Source organism: Oppia nitens, unplaced genomic scaffold (assembly GCF_028296485.1).
Source record: "Oppia nitens isolate AA-2021 unplaced genomic scaffold, nextdenovo-longstitch-racon4-pilon3 scaffold3_pilon_pilon_pilon, whole genome shotgun sequence".
NCBI lineage: Eukaryota > Metazoa > Arthropoda > Arachnida > Sarcoptiformes > Oppiidae > Oppia > Oppia nitens.
The window spans coordinates 1,721,393-1,744,276 of NW_026533221.1; the positions used below are offsets into that span (position 1 = coordinate 1,721,393).

Below are 22,884 nucleotides of genomic sequence, written 5' to 3' on the forward strand. Positions count from 1 at the left end.
GTTTGAAAACATTTTGAATAATGCAATCAATGTATGAATGGAATGAATACTGTATTTCAGTAATCAATTGATTAGTGTTTTCATAGTTTTCACAACAAAAACAAAACATTTGTTTAATTGTTTATAAATTCATAATATTATCACTAATTGTGTCATCAAATTGTAAAACAAATGATTTATTAATATATTATTTGAATTGATTTTTACATTTAATTATTGTCTTCAGGTTTGACATCAATATTTAAGCGATGAGTTGTCCATCGATTGCAAAGAAAATCTATTTAAGAAGCGATTCTCAGAGAAGACAATCATTTAATCGTTTTGGCGATGATTTGTCACAACTATTGTTGTCTTATCTGTCGTTAGATAATAAACTAAGACTTGAATGTGTTTCCAAACAATGGCAACGATTGATACCACAGACTGTTAAAGAGATTTTGCTTAATAGAAAATTTCTGGAAATAACCGATAAATCTTTGGCTATACTGTTGAAGAAGTGGCCAAACATTGCACGCATTTGTAATCCTTTTGGTTACTGTGTTATGACGATAAACAACGCAAAACTGTTGTCATTGATTACCCGATACTGTGGACACTTGAGACACATTACTATTAATCTCGAAGATGATTACGAAGACGAATCACTTATCGGTAAAGTGGAAATYGTTGACAAGTTTTTTGCTAAGTTTGCCAAACAATTGCAGACAATTCGGTTGGGATATAATGAATGTCAAGAACTAACCGATAGTTAAAAATCTCAAGAAATGTTCGGACATATCATCGTTTAGTTTCCAAAGAGATAGTTATTTTCCTGAGGAATCGATACCTAAGATATATCGACACTTTACTACTACTTTTGAACCACATTTTCGGCGACTAAACAGAATTGAGATCTTTGTTTTTAACAAACAAATGGTTGACATATTTGAACAGATTGTCAGACTATATGGCAGACAATTGACATCATTGACAGTAAAACTCAAGAATCTGATTGCTGTCGACTTTGGCCGAGTTATGACTGATTTGACACAATTGTATCAATTGATTCGATTATACATTGACATAGACTTTATTCGCGACAAGGATTGGCCATTGTTTACGAAATTATTGGCACCAATTGGTAATAAATGTCGCCGATTGAAGAGTTTAGTATTTTTTTCTGACATCGACGATACAATGAGCGAAATTGGCAAACATTTATTAGATGTTATTATCTATAACTTTAAACTTTTAAAGTTATTGTATTTATTCAATAATCATTTGAATTTTATTAGATCTAATAATAATAATACAATGAATGGCTTCAAACAGTTAACACATTTGACAATCATATCAAAGAAGATGTCGACAACCGATCACTTTATCGATGATATCGTTGCTAACTGTCCGCGACTTCAATATCTTGATTACAGGGGTTATCGTATTGACTCCAATGGATTGCAATCGTTGTCACGATTACCACATTTGCGGACAATTATCTTAAACAATGTCTGCAAAAACGTCGATTTGAATGCTATTCAAAATTCTAGTAATGTTTGCAGAGTTAGTATCAATAAAGGGCTATAAAATGTGTGCTATTTTGATGTTTTAATTTTTAAAAATATAATTTCGTTTTAATAAATAATTTTGACATTAATTTTATTGAATACTTTAATAACTAATTATATAATAATATACTGGTGTTTAAACAATTAGACTATTTGTTTAAGTTTAACAACAATTAGTAATAAACAAACAAACAATTTAAATGCAATTGTAATACAAAACTAACTTTTTATTTAAATTTATCATTCAATTGATTAAATAATATGTCATATATTTAACACTTAATATCTTTAATAATATTAATTATTGATAAATGTATCAATAATTGAAAACTAGTTGACTGTTTATTATTATTATTTTTTTGTATTTAAAATATATTTATCAAGTATTTAGACTTTTCAAAATAATAATTATTATTATCAGTAACATTTATGATAATACTAAATTTTTAAATTTTAATTAAAGATAATAATATTTAGTAAAATTATTATTAAATTTAATTGAATAATTTAGTACATTTGTTACAATAGTAATAATCAAATTAAATATATATTACTATATAATTACAGTACTGTTTGTTTTTTTGCAATTATTATTCAATAAAACATTTTACTGTTGAATACAAATTATTTAATATATTGTTTAATATATTTATAGTTCAATAGTTTTATTACAACATTAATAATACAATTAAACTATTGAGTCATTTAATACTAACAGTAACTGTGACTCAAATGTGAACTCAATATATAAGTCAATTGAATAATTCAAACAAAACTAACTAACAGTTAGTTTTGAATTACAATTGAATTGAATTTTTTTGTTTATTAATTGTTTTATTTGTCTAACAATTGGTATATTATTGTTGAAAATATTCAGTCATCAGATAATTATGGCATCAATTGAGACAATTAGGTGTCTATCGATGGCAATGAAAAGTAGACTAAGAATTGATTCATCAGAGAGTAGTCGACAATCATTTGATCGTTTTGGCGATGATTTGTCACAACTATTGTTGTCTTATCTGACATTTGAAGAGAAAGTAAAACTTGAATCGGTTTCAAAACAATGGCAACGATTGATACCACAAACTGTCGATGAGATTATATTTGACCCAAAGTTATGTAGAATATCATACAATTCGTTGGAAATACTGTTGAGGAAGTGTCCAAACATAACACTAATCGATAACAAATACAATGAATTTAGAATAAGTGTAAGCAATGGACAGTTGTTTTCATTGATTACCCGATACTGTCCACACTTACGACACATTTGTATTAATCCTGAATACAGTATAACTGACCGATTTCTTACTGTAAAGACCATCGCAGACAAGTTTTTTGCTAAGTTTTCCAAACAATTGCAAACAATTTATTTTGGATCAAATGATTGTGAAGAACTAACTGATAGTTTAGACGAAAATCTCAAGAAATGTTCGGACATATCATCGTTTAGTTACCAAACAGATTGTCGGTATTTTGGTAACGAATCGATACCTAAGATATATCGACATTTTACTACTACTTTTGAACCACATTTTCGGCGACTAAACAGAATTGAGATTTTAGTTTTTGACAATCAAATGGTTGACATATTTGAACAGATTGTCAGACTATATGGTAGACAATTGACATCAATTAAACTAATACTCCACTTTAATGACTATAATGATGTCGACTTTGGCCGAGTTATGACTGGTTTGACACAATTGACACAATTGATTGACTTAATTGGATTTATTGATGAAATTTATTGGTTATCACAAATTGGTATTAAATGTTATCGATTGAAGAGATTATCTATTTTTAAACCCTATGGAAGAAATTGCAGCAATTTATTGAATATTATTTGCAATAACTTTAAACAATTAAAGTCATTGTATTTATATTATAATCGATTGAATTTTATTAGATCTACTAATAATATGATTACCGTAATAGCTTCAAACTGTTAACACATTTGACAATAATATCAGATCCTAAGTCAAAAACGGATCACTTTATCACTAATATCGCTGCTAACTGTCCGCGACTTCAATATCTTGAGTACACTGGTTATCGTATTAACTCAAAAGCATTGCAATTGTTGTCACAATTACCACATTTGCGGACAATTATCTTAAACAATGTCTGCAAAAACGCCAATTTGAATGCTATTCAAAATTCTAGTAATGTTTGCAAAGTTATTATTAATGGCAATAAATTGCTATGAAATGTATAAAATGTCTATTAATTTGATTTTGATTTTAAATTTTTCTATTTGTGTAATAATAATTATACTGTAATTCATTTTTTTTGTTTAAAATAAAATTTGATTAAAATAATTAAAAATAAATAATAATAATTTACTGAATTTACTTAATACTGTATAATAAAATACAATGAAAAATGTTTAAAAAATTAGTTTATTTTATTAATAAGTTTATACTTTTGATTTTTAAGTGTGTTATTTAAAAATTATTACATCTATAGTATAGTAGATAATCTATACTATTAAATAAAATAAAAATAATTATTTATGTTATAAAAAAAAACTAACTGAAAATTTTTAATTAGTCATTATATAGTTAAAATTATTATTAAAATATTATAAAAATTATTATTATTAAGTATAATAGTTTTAATTAGATATAATCGTTTAAAAACTAATTTAATAATAATGTCATAATTACCGTAAATAATTACATAAATTGATAGTCAAGTAAAACAAAACAAAAATAATTATAAAAACAAAATTCAATGCAATTATAATTCAAAACTATTTCTAATATAACTTATAATATTATTTATAACCTAATTAATTAAAATAATATTTTTAAAAACTAATCTTTTTATAATTAATAAAAATTTGGCTAATTTTACGACACTTTTTAATAGCATTCAAAGCGATTAGTTTGTTGTCAACATTCTTTAAGCTAATTGTATGCAAATGTGATAATTGTATCAATGATTTCAATGTTTTTGAGTCAATGCAATAACCGCTATATACTAAGCATTGAAGTCGCGGACAGTTAGCGGCGATATTATCGATGAAGTGATCAGTTGTCGACATCTTCTTTGAATAGATTGTCAAATGTGTTAACTGTTTGAAACCATTTATCTTATTATTAGATCCAATCAAATCAATATAATTACTCAAATACAGTCTCTTTAATTGTTTAAAATTATTGCTAATAGTATTCAATATATCGCAGCCATCGATGATATGATTAATATTATTATTATTATAATTTGCATATCTTTCTAATCTAATAATAATTGATAATCTCTTCAATTGGTAAGATTGGCGACCAATTGGTGGTAACAGTTGGACAAGTGTTTGCCAATAGTTTTTATCGCTTTCCAAAATAGTTATCTTTAAATGAATTAATTGTTTTATTTGTGACAAACCAGTCATTGTTTTTCTAATTAATGGTAGTTTGCTGTCAACCAATACTGCCATTGATTTCAATTGATGGCCATATAGTCTAACAATTTGTTCAAATATTGTCAACATTTCATTGGTTTCGACAAAAATCTTTATTTTGTTTAGCTTTTGGTAAACCATTGGTTCATCAGCAGCGGCAGCAATGAATTGACGATATAAACTGATTTCGTCTTCAAGATTTCTGGTAATGTATTTAAATGTCGAAATATTTGTACATTTCTTCAGATTAGTGTTCAATGATTTGAACAGATTTTTCGATGAATTCCAGACATGAATTGTCTGCAACTGATCGGCAAATAATGTGAAAAACTTATCAATAGTTGTTACCGATAGTTGTCTATCGATTTGTTGATTGATATAAATGTGTTTCAAGTGTCGACAATAACGGGTAATCAATGGCAACAACGCTAAGTCGTCCGGAAATCTAATTCGCCTAATGTTTGGACACTTTGGCAACAGTTTAGCCAAAGTGGTAGCACTTATTAAATCCGAGTACCGATCGGTACATGAAATACGTGTTACAGACTGTAGTAATAATTGTTGCCATTGTTTGGACACACATTGAAATCTTAGTTTGTCTTCAAATGTCAGATCAGACAACAATAGTTGTGTCAAATCATCGCCGAAACGATCAAATGATCGTCTTTTTGATGAACTTCTTAAACGCATTGTTGTTGTGGTCATCGATGACCCAAAAAAAATGTGCTATTATTTTGTTGATGATGTCATAAATACCTGAAGACAATAAATAAGAGATAAGTATTATTTTTTTTTTATTAATAAATCAATTCAAACAATGATAAGTGATTTTTAACTTACAATTTGATGAAACAATTAGTGATAATATATTTATTTTATTTTATTTTATTTTAGTTTATTTTTTGTTAAATCAATTGATACACAAATGCTTTTATTTTGTTGTTTTTGTTGTGAAAACTAATGAAAACACTAATCAATTGATTACTGAAATACAAGTATTCATTGCATTCATTGATTCAAAAAATATTTTCAAACAAACAACAAATGCTTGACTATTATTGGCTGAAAAGTTTTCATACAGTTTAAAAAAGCTGTTTCATTATAAACAAAACCCAAACAATAATGGCCGCCACGCTATGATACCATTTTTTGACACTACTCTTAAATTACGTTTTCATATTTATTGCTATTAAGCTATTTGTGTAAGAAATAGATATGATAACGTAGTTTAAGAGTAGTGTCAAAAAGTTAAATAAGGGTATCATAGCGTGACGGCCATTATTGTTTTGGTTTTGTTTATAATGAAACAGTTTTTTTAATGTATTAATAAAATAATTAAATTTATTGCAATTATTGCTATTCATTAATATAATACGTAAAGTAATTACTAATTAATATTATAGTTTAGTAATAGTATTAGTAATAAATTGTTTCGTTTATTAGTTTTTATTGTTATTTATATTTAGTTATTTTTATCAATATATATAAATTTAAAAAAAAACTTTATAAACATAAAATACAACATATATTTTATTTCACTGTATAAATCATAATAATTTTTGGAAATAAATTTTTAATGTGATTACTACTGTATAACCGGTAATGTAATAAAAACTTAGAAATAAATTAAAATTTTTTAAATATTTATTATTACGAATAAATACGACTATAAATATTGTACATAATTTTTTATTATTATTATTATTATAAAATAATGTTAATGAATATAATAATAAAATAGTAATTGTTAATAAAAAATAATTAATTAAATATTAATTTATTTTGTTTAATAACTAAACTAAATGTATTGGAAATAAGTTATTAATCAAAAATTATTTAATAAAATAAAGTGTATTAAAGTTTATAATTATAACTGAATAGTTGAATAGTATTTTATTAATAAAATCAATTGTTGTATTATTTATTAATTTGATTTAGTATTATAAATCAATTAACAACTAAATATGTAATTAATTAATATTTAGTAAAATGTTACTAAAAAATTACGAAATGTATTATAATTTATAATATCAATACAAAAAAAGCAAACAATTGTACTGTACTTATTAAAAAAAAGTGATTATTATTAATGTAACAATTTTTATATTACAGTTACTTTAAGCTATAGATTAATAAAAATTTTAAAAAAATTACTACTTAATGATTGTTAATATGAAATATTTATCTGTAAATATAATTTTAATGACTATTTTTTAAATATAATAATAATTTCCTGTCATTCAAATGGCCCAAACAATTGTCGACATTGTTTAAGTCAATTGTACGCAAATGTGATAATCGTAACAATGATTTCAATGCATTTCTATCAATGCGATGACCGCTGTATCGCAAGTATTGAAGTCGCGGACAGTTAGCGACGATATCATCGATAAACTGGTCGGTTGTCGACATAGGCTTTGATTCAATAGTCAAATGAGTTAACTGTTTGAAGCCATTCATTGTATTATTAGATACAATAAAATCAATGCCATAATCCAAACATTGTCTCAAATACAGTCTCTTTAATTGTTTAAAGTTATTGCAAATAGTTTTCAATAAATCGCTGCCATTCATAACATTATGGTTATTATATCCTCTTTCTTCAGACATATAAACTAATAAACGCTTCAATCGGTGACATCGGAGACCAATTGGTGGCAACTGTTTTGCAAATTGTTGTAAATTATTGAACCAATCGTTTGCAATAATTTTCAAGTCAATCAATTGTTTCATTTGTGACAAACCAGTCATAACTACCGGTGCGTATAAGGATATACCATTTGAACCAAATTTTACTGTCATTGATATCAATTGTTGGCCATAGAGTGCAACAATCTGTTGAAATATGTCAGCCATTTCTTTATTGTAAATATCGATCACCAGTTTGTTTAGTCTTCGGAAATGTGGTTCGGAAACAGTAAACTGTCGATAGATATGACTGTCTTCGGCTAAATTTAAGACAAATTCGTTGCTAAACGACAACAGTTTCGAACAGTTCTTAAGATTTCTGACCAAAGATTGCCTAAATTGTAGACATCGACAGTATTTGACATCAATTGTCTGCAATTGTTTAGCAAATACAGCGAAAAAGTCATCAATAATTGCTTCCAATAAGTTGTTGTCGTAGTTGTGATAATAATGTCGATAATTATTAATACAAATATGTTTCAAGTGTTGACACTTTAGTGTAATATATGACAGCAAATAATAGTTGCATTTGATTTCAATTCGTCTAATGTTTGGACACTTTTGCAGAAGACTGACAAACGACAAGTCGGTCAGTGAACAGAATCTATGATCACATGTAATCTCTTCAACAGTCTGTGGTATCACTTGAAGCCATTGTTTGCAAACACATTCAAGTCTTAGCTTATCATCAAATCTAAGATAAGACAACAAAAGTCCGGCCAAATCATTGCCGAAACGATCAAACGATTGTCGTCTCAAGTATTCAATTCGTAAATATCTTCGCAATCGGCTCTTCATTGTCATCGGTGGCCAAACCGTCACTTCATTTGATTCCATATCTGATAAAATAAAATAAATTTTTTTTAAAAATCTCATTGAAACCAACAAATAATTTAATAATTATATAAATCAATGGCATATACCTTGTGATGACCACAATATTTATAACAATTTTTAATCAATTGTTAGTTTCAAATCACAAAACAAACAAATAATAAACAAAATTCAATTCAATTGAATAGTAAATCAAAATTAACAGTTTGTTTGTTATTATCAATCAATGCATTCAATTAACTAAACAATATGTCATATATTTTGCGCACACATTGACTGACAGTTAATAATCTAATAATACTGTTATAATTTAATAAATGATTCAATAGTTGTATAGTATTTTCAGTGCTTTATTAATAAAAATTAATGAATTATTTATTAAGTTTTTTTAAATAGTTTTATTAAATATATTAACAATTTAGTAATTTATAGTATTTAGTAAAAACAAAAAAGTTTTATTTAATATTATAATTGTAATTATTTTAATAATAATAATAAATACAAAATTATGACATATCTTATACTAAATAAACAGTATATTATAGACTAAAATACGGTAAGTTATATGATTATTAGTATTGTAACAAAACTAACTGATTTAATAATTATAAATAATTAATTAATTAATCTAATTATTTTACTTAATGTAATGAATTATTTATAAATTTATAACAAAATAATGTCTAAACATTAAATATTATTAAAAATACAATAATTATCGATTATTTTAGTTATAATTATCAGTAAAATTACAATTTTGGTAACATTTTCATGTCATTCAAATGGCCCAAACAATTGTCGACATTGTTTAAGTCAATTGTACGTAAATGTGATAATCGTAACAATGATTTCAATGCATTTCTATCAATGCGATGACCGCTGTATCGCAAGTATTGAAGTCGCGGACAGTTAGCGACAATATCATCGATAAAGTGATCGGTTGTCGACATCTCATTTGATTCAATAGTCAAATGAGTTAACTGTTTGAAGCCATTCATTGTATTATTAGATCCAATCAAATCAATGTTATAATCAAAACTTTGTGTCAAATACAGTCTCTTTAATTGTTTAAAGTTATTGCAAATAGTGTTCAATATATCGCTGCCATTCATAACATAATGGTTAATATATTCACTATCTTCAGACATATAAAATGATAAACACTTCAATCGGTGACATCGGAGACCAATTGATGGCAACTGTTTTGCCAATTGTTGTAAATTATCGAACCAATCGATTGCAATAATTTTCAAGTCAATCAATTGTTTCATTTGTGACAAACCAGTCATAACTACCGGTGCATATAAGAGTAGACCATTTAAACTAAACTTTACAGTTATTGATGTCAATTGTTGGCCATAGAGTTCAACAATCTGTTCAAAAATGTCGATCACTTCGTCATTGCGAACATCGATCACAAGTTTGTTTAATTTCCGAAAATGTGGTTCAATAGTAAAGTGTCGATAGATATGACAGTCTTCGGGAAAATAGGCGTCAATTTCGCAGTCAAATTCCGATAGGTTCGCACAGTTCGGGAGATTAGTGACCAACGCATCAATGAATTGTTGATTTTGACAATATATCACTAAAATTGTTTGCAATTGTTTGGCAAACGCAACGAAAAAGTGATCGACAATTGTGTCCAATAGGTCGCCGTCGTAGTAGTAATAACGTCCATAAGTGTTAATACAAATGTGGCGCAAGTGTGGACACCATTGGCTAATATATGCCAACAAATATAAGTTACGTTTGATTTCAATTCGTCTAATGTTTGGACACTTTTCCAGAAATCTGATGAACGACCTGTCGTTTAGTGAACAAAATTTCTGATCAAATGTAACGTCTGTTACAGTCTGTGGTATTAATCGTTGCCATTGTTTGGACACCGATTCAAGTCTCAGCTTATCATCAAATGTCAGATAAGACAACAACAGTTCTGTCAAATCATCGCCGAATCGATCAAACGATTGTCGTTTCAAATATTCAATTCGTAAATATCTTCGCAATCGGCTCTTCATTGTCATCGATGGCAAACCCTTCACTTCATTTGATGCCATATCTGATAAAATAAAATAAAAATTTTAAAATCTCATCGAAACCAACAAATAATTTAATAATTATATCAATCAATGGCATACCTTGTGATGACTACAATATTTATAACAATTTTTAATCAATTTTTAGTTTCAAATCACAAAACTGTTTGTTTGAATATATCATTCAATTGAATAGTAAATCAAAACTAACTGTTTGTTTGAATATATCATTCAATTGAATAGTAAATCAAAACTAACTGTTTGTTTGAATATATCATTCAATTGAATAGTAAATCAAAACTAACTGTTTGTTTGAATATATCATTCAATTGAATAGTAAATCAAAACTAACTGTTTGTTTGAATATATCATTCAATTGAATAGTAAATCAAAACTAACTGTTTGTTTGAATATATCATTCAATTGAATAGTAAATCAAAACTAACTGTTTGTTTGAATATATCATTCAATTGAATAGTAAATCAAAACTAACTGTTTGTTTGAATATATCATTCAATTGAATAGTAAATCAAAATTAACTGTTTGTTTGTTTGTATGAATCAATCGATTCATTCAATTAACTAAACAATATGTCATATATTTTGCAAACACATTGACTGACAGTTAATAATCTAATAATACTGTTATAACTTAATAAATGAATCAATAGTTGAATAATATTTTCAGTGCTTTATTAATAAAAACTAATGAACTATTTTACTAAGTTTTTATTAAAAATAGTATTATTATTCAAATATATTAACAATTTATAAAGTAATAGTATTTAGTAAAAAAAAGTTTTATCTAATATTATAATTGTAATTATATTAATAATAATTATAAATACAAAATTATGACATATATTATACAATATACTAAATAAACAATACAATTGAGTACATATAGAGTACATTATATACTAAAATATATGATTTTGATTATTAGTAGTGTAACAAAACTAACTGATTTAAATAATTAAAAATAATTAATTAATGATTTAGTTAATCTAATTATTTTACTTACTGTAATGAATTATTTATAAATTTATAAAAAATTATAATAAAATAATGTTATTATAAACATTAAATATGATTATTAAAAATACAATAATTATCGTAATATATTTTTTTAAGTAATAATTATCAGTAAAATTACAATATTAGTAACATTTTGATGTCATTTAAATGACCAAAATAATTGTCGACATTATATAAGTCAATTGTACGCAAATGTGATAATCGTTGCAATGATTTCAATGCATTTCTGTCAATGCGATGACCACAGTATCGCAAGTATTGAAGTCGCGGACAGTTAGCGACAATATCATCGATAAAGTGATCGGTTGTCGACATCTCATTTGATTCAATAGTCAAATGAGTTAACTGTTTGAAGCCATTCATTGTATTATTAGATCCAATCAAATCAATGTTATAATCAAAACTTTGTGTCAAATACAGTCTCTTTAATTGTTTAAAGTTATTGCAAATAGTTTTCAATATATCGCTGCCATTCATAACATTATTGCTAATATAGCCTCTTTCGTCAAACATATAAACTGATAAACGCTTCAATCGGTGACATCGGAGACCAATTGGTGGCAACTGTTTTGCCAATTGTCGTAAATTACTCAACCAATCGTTTGCAATAATTTTCAAGTCAATCAATTGTTTCATTTGTGACAAACCAGTCATAACTACCGGTGCATATAAGGGTAGACCATATAGACTAAACTTTACTGTTATTGATGTCAATTGTTGGCCATAGAGTTCAACAATCTGTTGGAAAATATCGACCACTTCATCATTGCGGACATCGATCGCAAGTTTGTTTAATCTTCGAAAAAGTGGTTCAATAGTAAAGTGTCGATAGATTTCACTGTCTTCGGGAAAATAGACGCCAATTTCGCTGTCAAACACTGATAGGTTCGCACAGTTCGGTAGATGTCTGACAAACAAAATTTTTTGTTGTCTATATCGACAGTATTTCAAATCAATTGACAGCAATTGTTTGGCAAACATTGCGAAAAAGTCGACAAAGATTTCTATCACAAGAACTTCATCGTATTCTTCGTCATCAATGCGAGAAGTGTTTAGACAAATGTGTCTTAAGTTTTGACAACATCTGGTAATATATGCCAATAAATATAAGTTGCGTTTGATTTCAATTCGTCTAATGTTTGGACACTTTTCCAGAAATCTGATGAACAACGAGTCGTTTAGCGAACGAAACTTCTGGTCAAATGTAATGTCTGTAACAGTCTGTGGTATTAATCGTTGCCATTGTTTGGACACCGATTCAAGTCTCAGCTTATCATCAAATGTCAGATAAGACAACAACAGTTCTGTCAAATCATCGCCGAATCGCACACATTGACTGACACTTTAATAATGTAATAATACTGTTATAACTTATAACTAGTGTATTGATTAATAATTTTTTATACTCTATTAAATAGTTGTTATAATAGTTATTTAAAATGTATTAAATAGTTGTATATAGTTGCCAAAAAAGCCAAATAGTTATTGAAATAGTTATTTATTTTCTTATAAATATTTCAACTGATATATAATTCATTTGTTTTCAGCATATTTACAAAAATGATTTATATAAATAAACTAATTATTTCTATTGTTAAAAAAGTAATATGAGTAACGATAGCACAAATAATGATAACAGTTTACACATTTTATATAATTTATATAACTATTACTTTTTGTTTTTACATATATTTGTGCAATATTTTACAATTTAATGCTTATATTTTTCAAAATCTTTGAAATAGTTATTTATAAGTTTTTATAGTTGCTAACCCAACAAATAGTTATTTATAGTTATAATAAAATTTCGGAAATAGTGTCCACTGGTCAACTTCGGTGGACATACTAAGTCCCAGTTATAAGCGTTGAACCGACAAAATAATTTTTTTTTAGTTTGAAATCAAGACACTACTTATAACTTAATAAATAAATAATAGATATAATGACATAATTTTCTCAATACAACAACAAAACACTAATTATCTGTAAATATTTATTATTAATATAGACCAGTGATTAACTTTATATATTGGAATTTTTTAGTTATTATTAATTATTAAAAGTACCATGATAAAAGTAATCACACATATATAGACTAGTACAAATTCAATAAATATTTTATCTTAGTCATAGTTATTATAGCAATAAATGTATTTTTTAAAAACTTTTAAACTAAATAAAAATTATTATGTTATTTATGATTAATTATTTTATTTATTATAATTTTAAACATCAATAATGTAATTTTATCAAAGTAAACTATTTTAAGTATTTTATATTTACATAATTTTCAAGTTTATTATTAATACAAAAATTATTGAAATAAAAAGTTATTAAAACTAAATTAAAATACTATAAATTATTTAAATGTTGATTTATTTTTTCTTTATTGAAAAAATTTAATAATGTATTTTAAAAAATAATAATAAATGTTTTTACATTAATTAATAAAAACAATTACAAATAATTTTTAAAAAAATTATATATTTTTTCAATACATGTATGATTATTAAAACATATTATTTAATTAAAAGTAAGTTATTATTATTATTATTCAAAACAATATTAAAGATAAAGACAAAAAATATTACCACTTTTGCGATACATTTTAATTGATTTAAGATACAAATAATCAATGTCTTCGTCTAGATTTTGTAACTCAATTGAACGCAATTGTGATAATCTTGTGATCAATAATTTCAATTCATTTGTTTCAATGCGATAACCTCTGTATCGTAAGTATTGAAGTCGCGGACAGTTAGCGGCAATATTACCGGTAAACTGATCGGTTGTCGACATCTTCTTTGAATAGATTGTCAAATGTGTTAATTGTTTGAAACCATTCAACGTATTATTATTATTATTATTAGATCCAATAAAATCAATCATATCATATGATTCAGATAAATACAATCTCTTTAATTGTTTAAAGTTATGGCAAATAGTTTTCATTATATCGCAGCCATTATCATCACTTTTATTAACTGAATCAATAGCAAGTGATAAACGTTTCAATCGGCGACACTGGAGACCGATTGGTCTCAACAGTTGTCCCATTTGTGGCAACAGTTGTCTAATTTGTGGCAACAAATAACTGAAGTCGTCGAATAAACTAATTCTTAGTTCAGTTAATTGTGATAATTGTGATAAACAAGTCAATGATTTAAGATCTAATTGGTTGTCATTAATATTATTAAATTGTATCCATATTGTCAATGATTTCAATTGTCTGGCATAGAGTGAAACAATTTGTTCAAATATATCAACAAATTTTTGGCTAAAAATGTCGATCGCAAGTGTGGTTAGTCTTCGGAAAACTGGTTCAACAGTGGAAAAGTGCCGATAGATATGATACATATTATGGGTTAGTCTGTTGTTAAACACTGATAGGTTCACACAGTCTTTGAGATGTCTGACCAATGCATCGTCCAGTGGTTGACATTTTCTATGGTTCTTCACATCAATTGTCAGCAATTGTTTGGCAAATATAACGAAAAAGTTGTCAATAATTGGTCCCAATTGCTGGTTGTCGTCATTGACTTCAGTATATCCATTAGTTTTAATACAAATGTGTCGCAAATGTTGACAGTATTGGCTAAAGTATGACAACAGATATAATTTGTATGTAATTTCAATGCGTGTAATGTTTGGACACTTCTTCAACAGTGTGACCAACGAATCGTCAGTTATTAGCCGAAAATTATTGTTAAATATAATCTCATCGACAGTCTGTAGTATCAATCGTTGCCATTGTTTGGACACCGATTCAAATATTAGTTTGTCTTTGAATGTCAGATAAGACAACAATAGTTTTGATAAATCATCGCCGAAACGATCAAACGATTGTCGTCTTAAGTATTCAATTCGTAAATATCTTCGCAATCGGCTCTTAAATATCATCATCGGTGGCCAACCCAACGGCTTATTTGATGTAATATCTGATTAAAAAAGTTTTTTTTTAATAAATATCTTAAATTATTTTTAAAAAATTAGCCATCGATGACATCAATATATATTTACAATGAATTGTTAAATATCTTCGTAAACGGCTCTTCACTGTCATCATCATCTGTGGACAACTTATCGATTTATTTGATGACATATTTTTGAAGACAATAACAAATAATTATTACTGAAATCAAAACAATAATAACTGTTTGTTTGTATCAATCAATGCATTCAATTGAATAGTAAATCAAAACTAACTGTTTGTTTGTTTGTATGAATCAATGGATTCATTCAATTGACTAAACAATATGTCATATATTTTGCGCACACATTGACTGACACTTAATAATGTAATAAATGATTCAATAGTTGTATAGTATTTTCAATGCATTAATAAGTGTTTAGTTACGCAATACTAGTCTACTATTCATTGAATTATTATTACAATTAATATTAATATACTGTTAATTAAAATAAATTAATATAACATGTATTATAATACTGTATATTATAAATATATTAACCAACAAAAAAAACACAATTATATTTAATTGTAATACAAAATCATTTCAATTGAAATTATAACAATACTGTATAATAACTATTAAAATGATTTAATTTTCACGAATTCCTGAAAGGAATCCGTATATGCATTCTATAAGTCGGTCTGTCTGTCCCACGAGGACATAGGTTCGAATCCAGGCTCAGCTACGATTTTTTTTGTGTTTTTTTTTATTTTTATTTATCACGAATTCCTGAAAGGAATCCGTATATGCATTCTATAAGTCGGTCTGTCGGTCTGTCTGTCCCACGAGGACATAGGTTCGAATCCAGGCTCAGCTACGATTTTTTTTTGTTTTTTTTTATTTTTATTTATTTTTTTTATTTTTAAAGTTTATTTTTAAGCAAAAAAACAAAATGGAGTCCAATAATTAATAAAAAAATTTTTTTTTGTTTTTTTTAAATTTTTTTAAAAGTTTATTTTTTAGGAAATTGAAGAAAATGGTGTCCAAAAATTAATTAAAAAAATTTTGAATTTTTTTTTGAATTTTTTTGAATATTGATTTTTTATTTTTTTCGTTTTTAAGTTTTATTTTTTAGGAAATTGAAGTAAATGGTGTCCAAAAATTAATTACAAAAATTTTGAATTTTTTTTGAATTTTTTTTTTGAATTTTTTGAATATTGATTTTTTATTTTTTTCGTTTTTAAGTTTATTTTTTAGGAAAATAGTAGTTTATTTTGTAATACTGAATCATTTGATACCCCACATGACTATAGTTGTTTATTTTGTCATACTAAATCGTTTGATACCCTACATAACTATAGTTGATTTTATTTTATCATACTGAATTTAATTTTTAATTATGATTAGGAATTCGTGTGGAAATGCTTTCTAGCATTCTCAACTGGTTTTTATTTAAATAATTATAAGAATTATAATTAATATATTCTTCTAAAAAAAATATCGAAAAGTTTAAAAACAAAAAATATCTATTCAATCAATTTTATAGTAATATTTATGATCACACACAAAAAGTTGTTGAAAAGCTATAGAAAATTTTTACTAAATTTTTAGAAATTTTTTTCTTTAGTAGTTTTAATAAAATTTAGTAAAATCTATAGAAAATCTATAGAAATATTTTACTGACATTTTTTGAAAATGTTTTGATTATGAATAACGATATAAAAAGTATATTTTTTAGTGCGTTATTAATGTTATGGTTAGCAACTGGTTGAAATTATGATAAATTACATTATATTATAATACTGAGTATTAAATGATTGTCATAGGATATAAAGACTATAGTATATATTAGTTAATACAACACATCTAAACCACTTAAAAATATCTTAACGATTATCTGGAAGTGTTATCAAAAAATGGTAATTATTAATTAGATTAACAAAATTATTTTAAATTATACTTTAAATATAATACTAAAAATTAATTTATACATATTTTTAAAGCACAATTTCCGATTAGTTATGTCAATAACATTGAACAATAACACTGAAGGTAAATTATTTAAACTTTATTTTAAAAAATATATTTTTTCTAATAAAATACTTAATTTTATTTTTTACTAAAGCATTATTTAGTTCTACAGTATTTTAATCAATTGGGGACAAACTTAACGAAACTATTTTCATAAATCTGATGACAACTTTCAACATTTGATTAAAGAAAACATTTTTTATACTGTTATTCAAAATTTAATCCTATGTTAATTATTTAGACATTGTTTAAATGATTAATAATTAATTAACTATTATAACACACATTACATAAAATAATAATTATTGAATATTAATGTAAAGTATATTTTACATATATACTTAATTATACAAAAATAACAAATATACTGTAATATGCCTTAATATTTATATATATATATATATATAGTTAATTATATTTTAATAATAATAGAAAAATATACTTTTCAAATAATGTATAATTATAATTATAACGTTACAATAATATACTTTAATGATGAAATAATTTAATAAATATTATTAAAAAAATTCTATACATTTTAACTAAATTTATTAAAAATATGGTAATTATTGAAGAAAATATTTAACAAAAATTATTAAAATTAAACACAGTTTTAGTAAAAAAAATTCTTAATTTTTAGTAAAATATTTTCTTTAAAATTTAATAAAAATTTGTAAAATAGTTGAAGAAAAATTTTTCTATAATTTTTCTTCAACTTTTATAGAAAAAATTTTACGAAACTAGGATTTTTAGGAAAATTTTCCGCAAAATCTCTCTGTGTGATATGATCTTCGCAATCGGCTCTTCACTGTCATCGGTGTCCAATCCGTCGCTTCATTTGACGCCATATCTGATAAAATAAAATAATTGTTTGTTTGTTTGAAAAAATCTTCATTGAAATCAATGATTGAATCATTGTTTCAATTGATATATCATACCTGTGATGATCACAATATATTTACAACAATCACATCAATTGATAGTCAAATAAAACAAAACAAAACACAAAAATAATAACAAATACTAAACAAAAATCAATTCAATTGTTTGAATCAAAAGTTTAAAACTAACTGTTTGTTTGTTTGTATGAATCAATGGATTCATTCAATTGACTAAACAATATGTCATATATTTTGCAAACACATTGACTGACAGTTAATAATCTAATAATACTATTATAACTTAATAAATGATTCAATAGTTGTATAGTATTTTCAGTGCTTTATTAATAACTATTGTTTTTTTTTAAAAATAATATTATTATTAAATATATTAACAATTTATTAAGTTATATCATAGTATTTAGCAAAAACAAAAAAAAATTTCAATGCATTAATAAGTGTTTAGTTACCCAACAATAGTCTACTATTCATTGTAATTATTAATTGAATAACTTTTATAGTTTAAGTATTTTATATTTACATAATTTTCAAGTTTATTATACCTGTAAATCTAAAATTGTAAAAATAAAAAAAAATATTAAAACTACTATAAATTATGCAAATTTTGATTTATTTTATTGATGTATTTATTAAAATAATAATATAATAAATGTACTAGACATGTTTTTACATTAATTAATAAAAACAATTAGAAATAATTTTATTTCAATACATGTATGATTATTAAAACATAATTAAAAGTAAGTTATTATTATTATTATTTACAACAAAATTACAGATAAAGACAAAAAATATTACCACTTTTGCGAAACATTTTAATTGATTTAAGATATGAATAATCAATGTCTTCGTCTAGATTTTGTAACTCAATTGTACGCAATTGTGTCAATCGTTTGATCAATAATTTCAATTCATTTGTTTCAATGCGATAACCGCTGTATCGTATGTATTGAAGTCGCGGACAGTTAGCGGCAATATTACCGATAAACTGATCGGTTGTCGACATCTTTTTCGATAAGATTGTCAAATGTGTTAATTGTTTGAAACCATTTATCGTATTATTATTATAATTATTATTAGATCCAATAAAGTCAATGTTATTAAGTGAACCACCATACAAATACAGTCTCTTTAATTGTTTAAAGTTATGGCAAATAGTTTTCATTATATCGCAGCCATTATAAACACTCCTATTAACTGATCCTATAGTTAGTGATAATCGCTTCAATCGGCGACACTGGAGACCGATTGATCGCAACAGTTGTCCCATTTGTGGCAACAAATAACCGAAGTCGTCGTACAAACTAATTGTTAAATCAGTTAATTGTGTTAATTGTGACAAACAAGTCAATGATTTAAGATATAATTGGTTGTCATTAAATAGTATCAATATTGTCAATGATGTCAATTGTCTGGCATATAGTGAAACAATTTGTTCAAATATATTAAGAAATTTTTGGTTAAAAATGTCGATCGCAAATGTGGTTAGTCTTCGGAAAACTGGTTCAACAGTGAAAAAGTGCCGATAGATATGATACCTATAATGGGTTAATCTGTTGTTAAACACTGATAGGTTCACACAGTCTTTAAGATGTCTGTACAATGCATTGCCGAGTGGTTGACATCTTCTATATTTCTTCACATCAATTGTCAGCAATTGTTTGGCAAATATAACGAAAAAGTTGTCAATAATTGGTGCCAATTGTTGGTTGTCGTCGTCATTGACTTCAATATATCCATTAGTATTACCGGTAATACAAATGTGTCGCAAATGTTGACAGTATTGACTAAAGTATGACAACAGATATAATTTGTCTGCAATTTCAATGCGTGTAATGTTTGGACACTTCTTCAACAGTGTGACCAACGAATCGCCAGTTATTAGCCGAAAATTATTGTTAAATATAATCTCATCGACAGTCTGTAGTATCAATCGATGCCATTGTTTGGACACCGATTCAAATCTCAACTTATCATCAATAGATAGATAAGATAACAATAGCTGTGATAAATCATCGCCGAAACGATCAAACGATTGTCTTCTCTGAGAATGGATTGTTAAATATCTTCGCAATCGGCTCTTAAATCTCATCATCGGTGGCCAACCCAACGGCTTATTTGATGTAATATCTGATTAGAAAAAAATTATTTTTAATAAATAATGTTTTAAGTTATTTTATTTTTTTTTAATTAGCCATCGATGGCATCAAATATATTTACAATGAATTGTTAAATATCTTCGTAAACGGCTCTTCACTGTCATCATCGGTGGACAACTTATTGCTTTATTTGATGACATATTTTTGAAGACAATAACAAATAATTATTACTGAAATCAAAACAATAATAAATGTTTTGTTTGTTTTTGTTGTGAAAACTAATGAAAACACTAATCAATTCAATACAGTATTCATTGCATTCAATGTTTGACATAAACTATGTTTTTAATACATTATTGACTCTCATTTATAATCATTTAATATCTTATAAACAAATCTATTAACAAAAAAAAACATTTATAATTAACTTTAATTAAAATACAAATCTAATTATATAATTAAATAACCCTGATTAAAAGATAATACAATTACTGTAACATATAATTAATAGAAAATATATATATATATATGAATTTAAAAGTTTAATATAATATCTATTTTTAATAGATTTTTAATATTTATGATAAATGATTATTAAATAATAAATATAAATATATATATAGTATTTATGACATATATTGTGAATACAGAGATAATAGTTTTGGTAAAAGTTTTTAATTCCGACAAAATCTGAATAATCAATGTCTTTGTCGACATTATATAAGTTAATTGAACGCAAATTTGGTAATCGTTTCAATGATTTCAATGACTGTGAATCAATGCGATGATCGCAGTATCGCAAGTATTGTAGTCGCGGACAGTTAGCGGCGATATCGTTGATAAACTGATCGGTTGTCGACATCTCTTTTGATAAGATTGTTAAATGTGTTAACTGTTTGAAACCATTCATCGTATTATTATTATTATTATAATAATTAGATCCAATATAATCAATCATATTATATGAATCACATAAATACAATCTTTTTAATTGTTTAAAGTTTTGACAAATAATTTTCATTAAATTACTAACATTTTCTGCCTTAAAGCGAGGAATTTCAACATCAACTGTCAATTGTTTCAATCGGTAACATTTGCGACCAATTGATGGCAACAATTGTATCATTTCAGGCAAATAATTAGTGTCATCGACAACTTTTAGAGTTAAATCAGTTAATTGTGTCAATTGTGACAATTGTGACAAACAATTCATAGATGGTATAGGATTTAAACGATCATAATCAAGGATATCCACATTCATATACAGTGATGTCAATTGTCGGCCATATAGTGATACAATTTGTTCAAATATATCAGCCATTTGTTGCTCCCAAATGACAATATAAAGTGTGGTTAATCTCAAGAATAGTGGTTCAGTAGTAAATTGTCGATAAATGTCAATCAAATTTCTTAGTCTACAGTTAAACACTGATAGGTTCGTAAAGTTTTTCACATCTCTGGCCAATACATCCTCGAGTTGTTGACATCCACTAAATTTAATGTAAATTGTTTGCAATTGTTTGCCAAACTTAACGAAAAAAATTTGAAATAATTGGTGCCATTTGTTTGTTGCGATCATATTCTTTATTATATCCTTCAGTTTTAATATAAATGTGTTGCAAATGTCGACAATATTGGGTAATGTCTGCCAATAGATGTAATTTGTCTTCAATTTTAATGCGACTAATATTTGGATACTTTTGCAAAAGTTTGATAAACGACAAGTCGGTTAGTAAACGAAACTTATGGACAAATGTTTGTGGTATCAATCGTTGCCATTGTTTGGACACCGATTCAAGTATTAGTTTGTCTTTGAATGTCAGATAAGACAACAATAGTTGTGACAAATCATCGCCAAAACGATCAAACGATTGTCTTCTCTGTGAATCGATTGTTAAATATCTTCGCAATCGGCTCTTCACTGTCATCATCGGTGGACAACTCATCGTCTCATTTGATGCCAAATAATAGTTTTGAAAAAAAACAATTATCACTGAAATCAATGAAAAGATAAATAATTATTATTTAGTAATGAATTCGGAAATCAAAACAATTAATAAATATTTTGTTTGTTTTTATCTTTTTTGTTGTGAAAACTTCTAAAACACTAATCAATTCAATTGAATACAAGTATTCATTGCATTCAATACTTAACACAAACAATGTTTTTATAATACTATTTGACTATCAGTTATCACTTGTAATAATAATAAATACAATACATAATCGAAAATATTAATAATTAGTTAGAAATAAATTATTTCAATTAATTCAAAATTTATTTTTATTTAAAAATGTAATCATATAATAAACATCAAAAATAATACTGTATTAGAAAATACAGATAAATGTATTAAATTATTTAAAATTACTTAAAAATAATTACAGAG

General features: G+C 25.5%; 2 protein-coding genes across 2 annotated transcripts; both read right to left on the reverse strand.

Moving 5' to 3' along the window:
- Positions 1-3,531: 3,531 nt before the first annotated feature.
- Positions 3,532-5,881, reverse strand: LOC128957737 (uncharacterized). The gene is made up of 3 exons (XM_054303550.1): positions 5,794-5,881; positions 4,410-5,709; positions 3,532-3,614 (listed from the first exon to the last, which is right to left on the reverse strand). The coding sequence occupies exons 2-3, from the start codon at positions 5,656-5,658 to the stop codon at positions 3,532-3,534; spliced, it is 1,332 nt and encodes a 443-aa protein (XP_054159525.1). The 5' UTR covers positions 5,659-5,709; positions 5,794-5,881.
- Positions 5,882-19,167: 13,286 nt separating this feature from the next.
- Positions 19,168-20,827, reverse strand: LOC128957739 (uncharacterized). The gene is made up of 2 exons (XM_054303551.1): positions 20,616-20,827; positions 19,168-20,525 (listed from the first exon to the last, which is right to left on the reverse strand). Exons 1-2 carry the CDS (start codon positions 20,692-20,694, stop codon positions 19,168-19,170), a joined length of 1,437 nt encoding a protein of 478 aa, XP_054159526.1. The 5' UTR covers positions 20,695-20,827.
- Between the last annotated feature and the right edge of the window lie 2,057 nt (positions 20,828-22,884).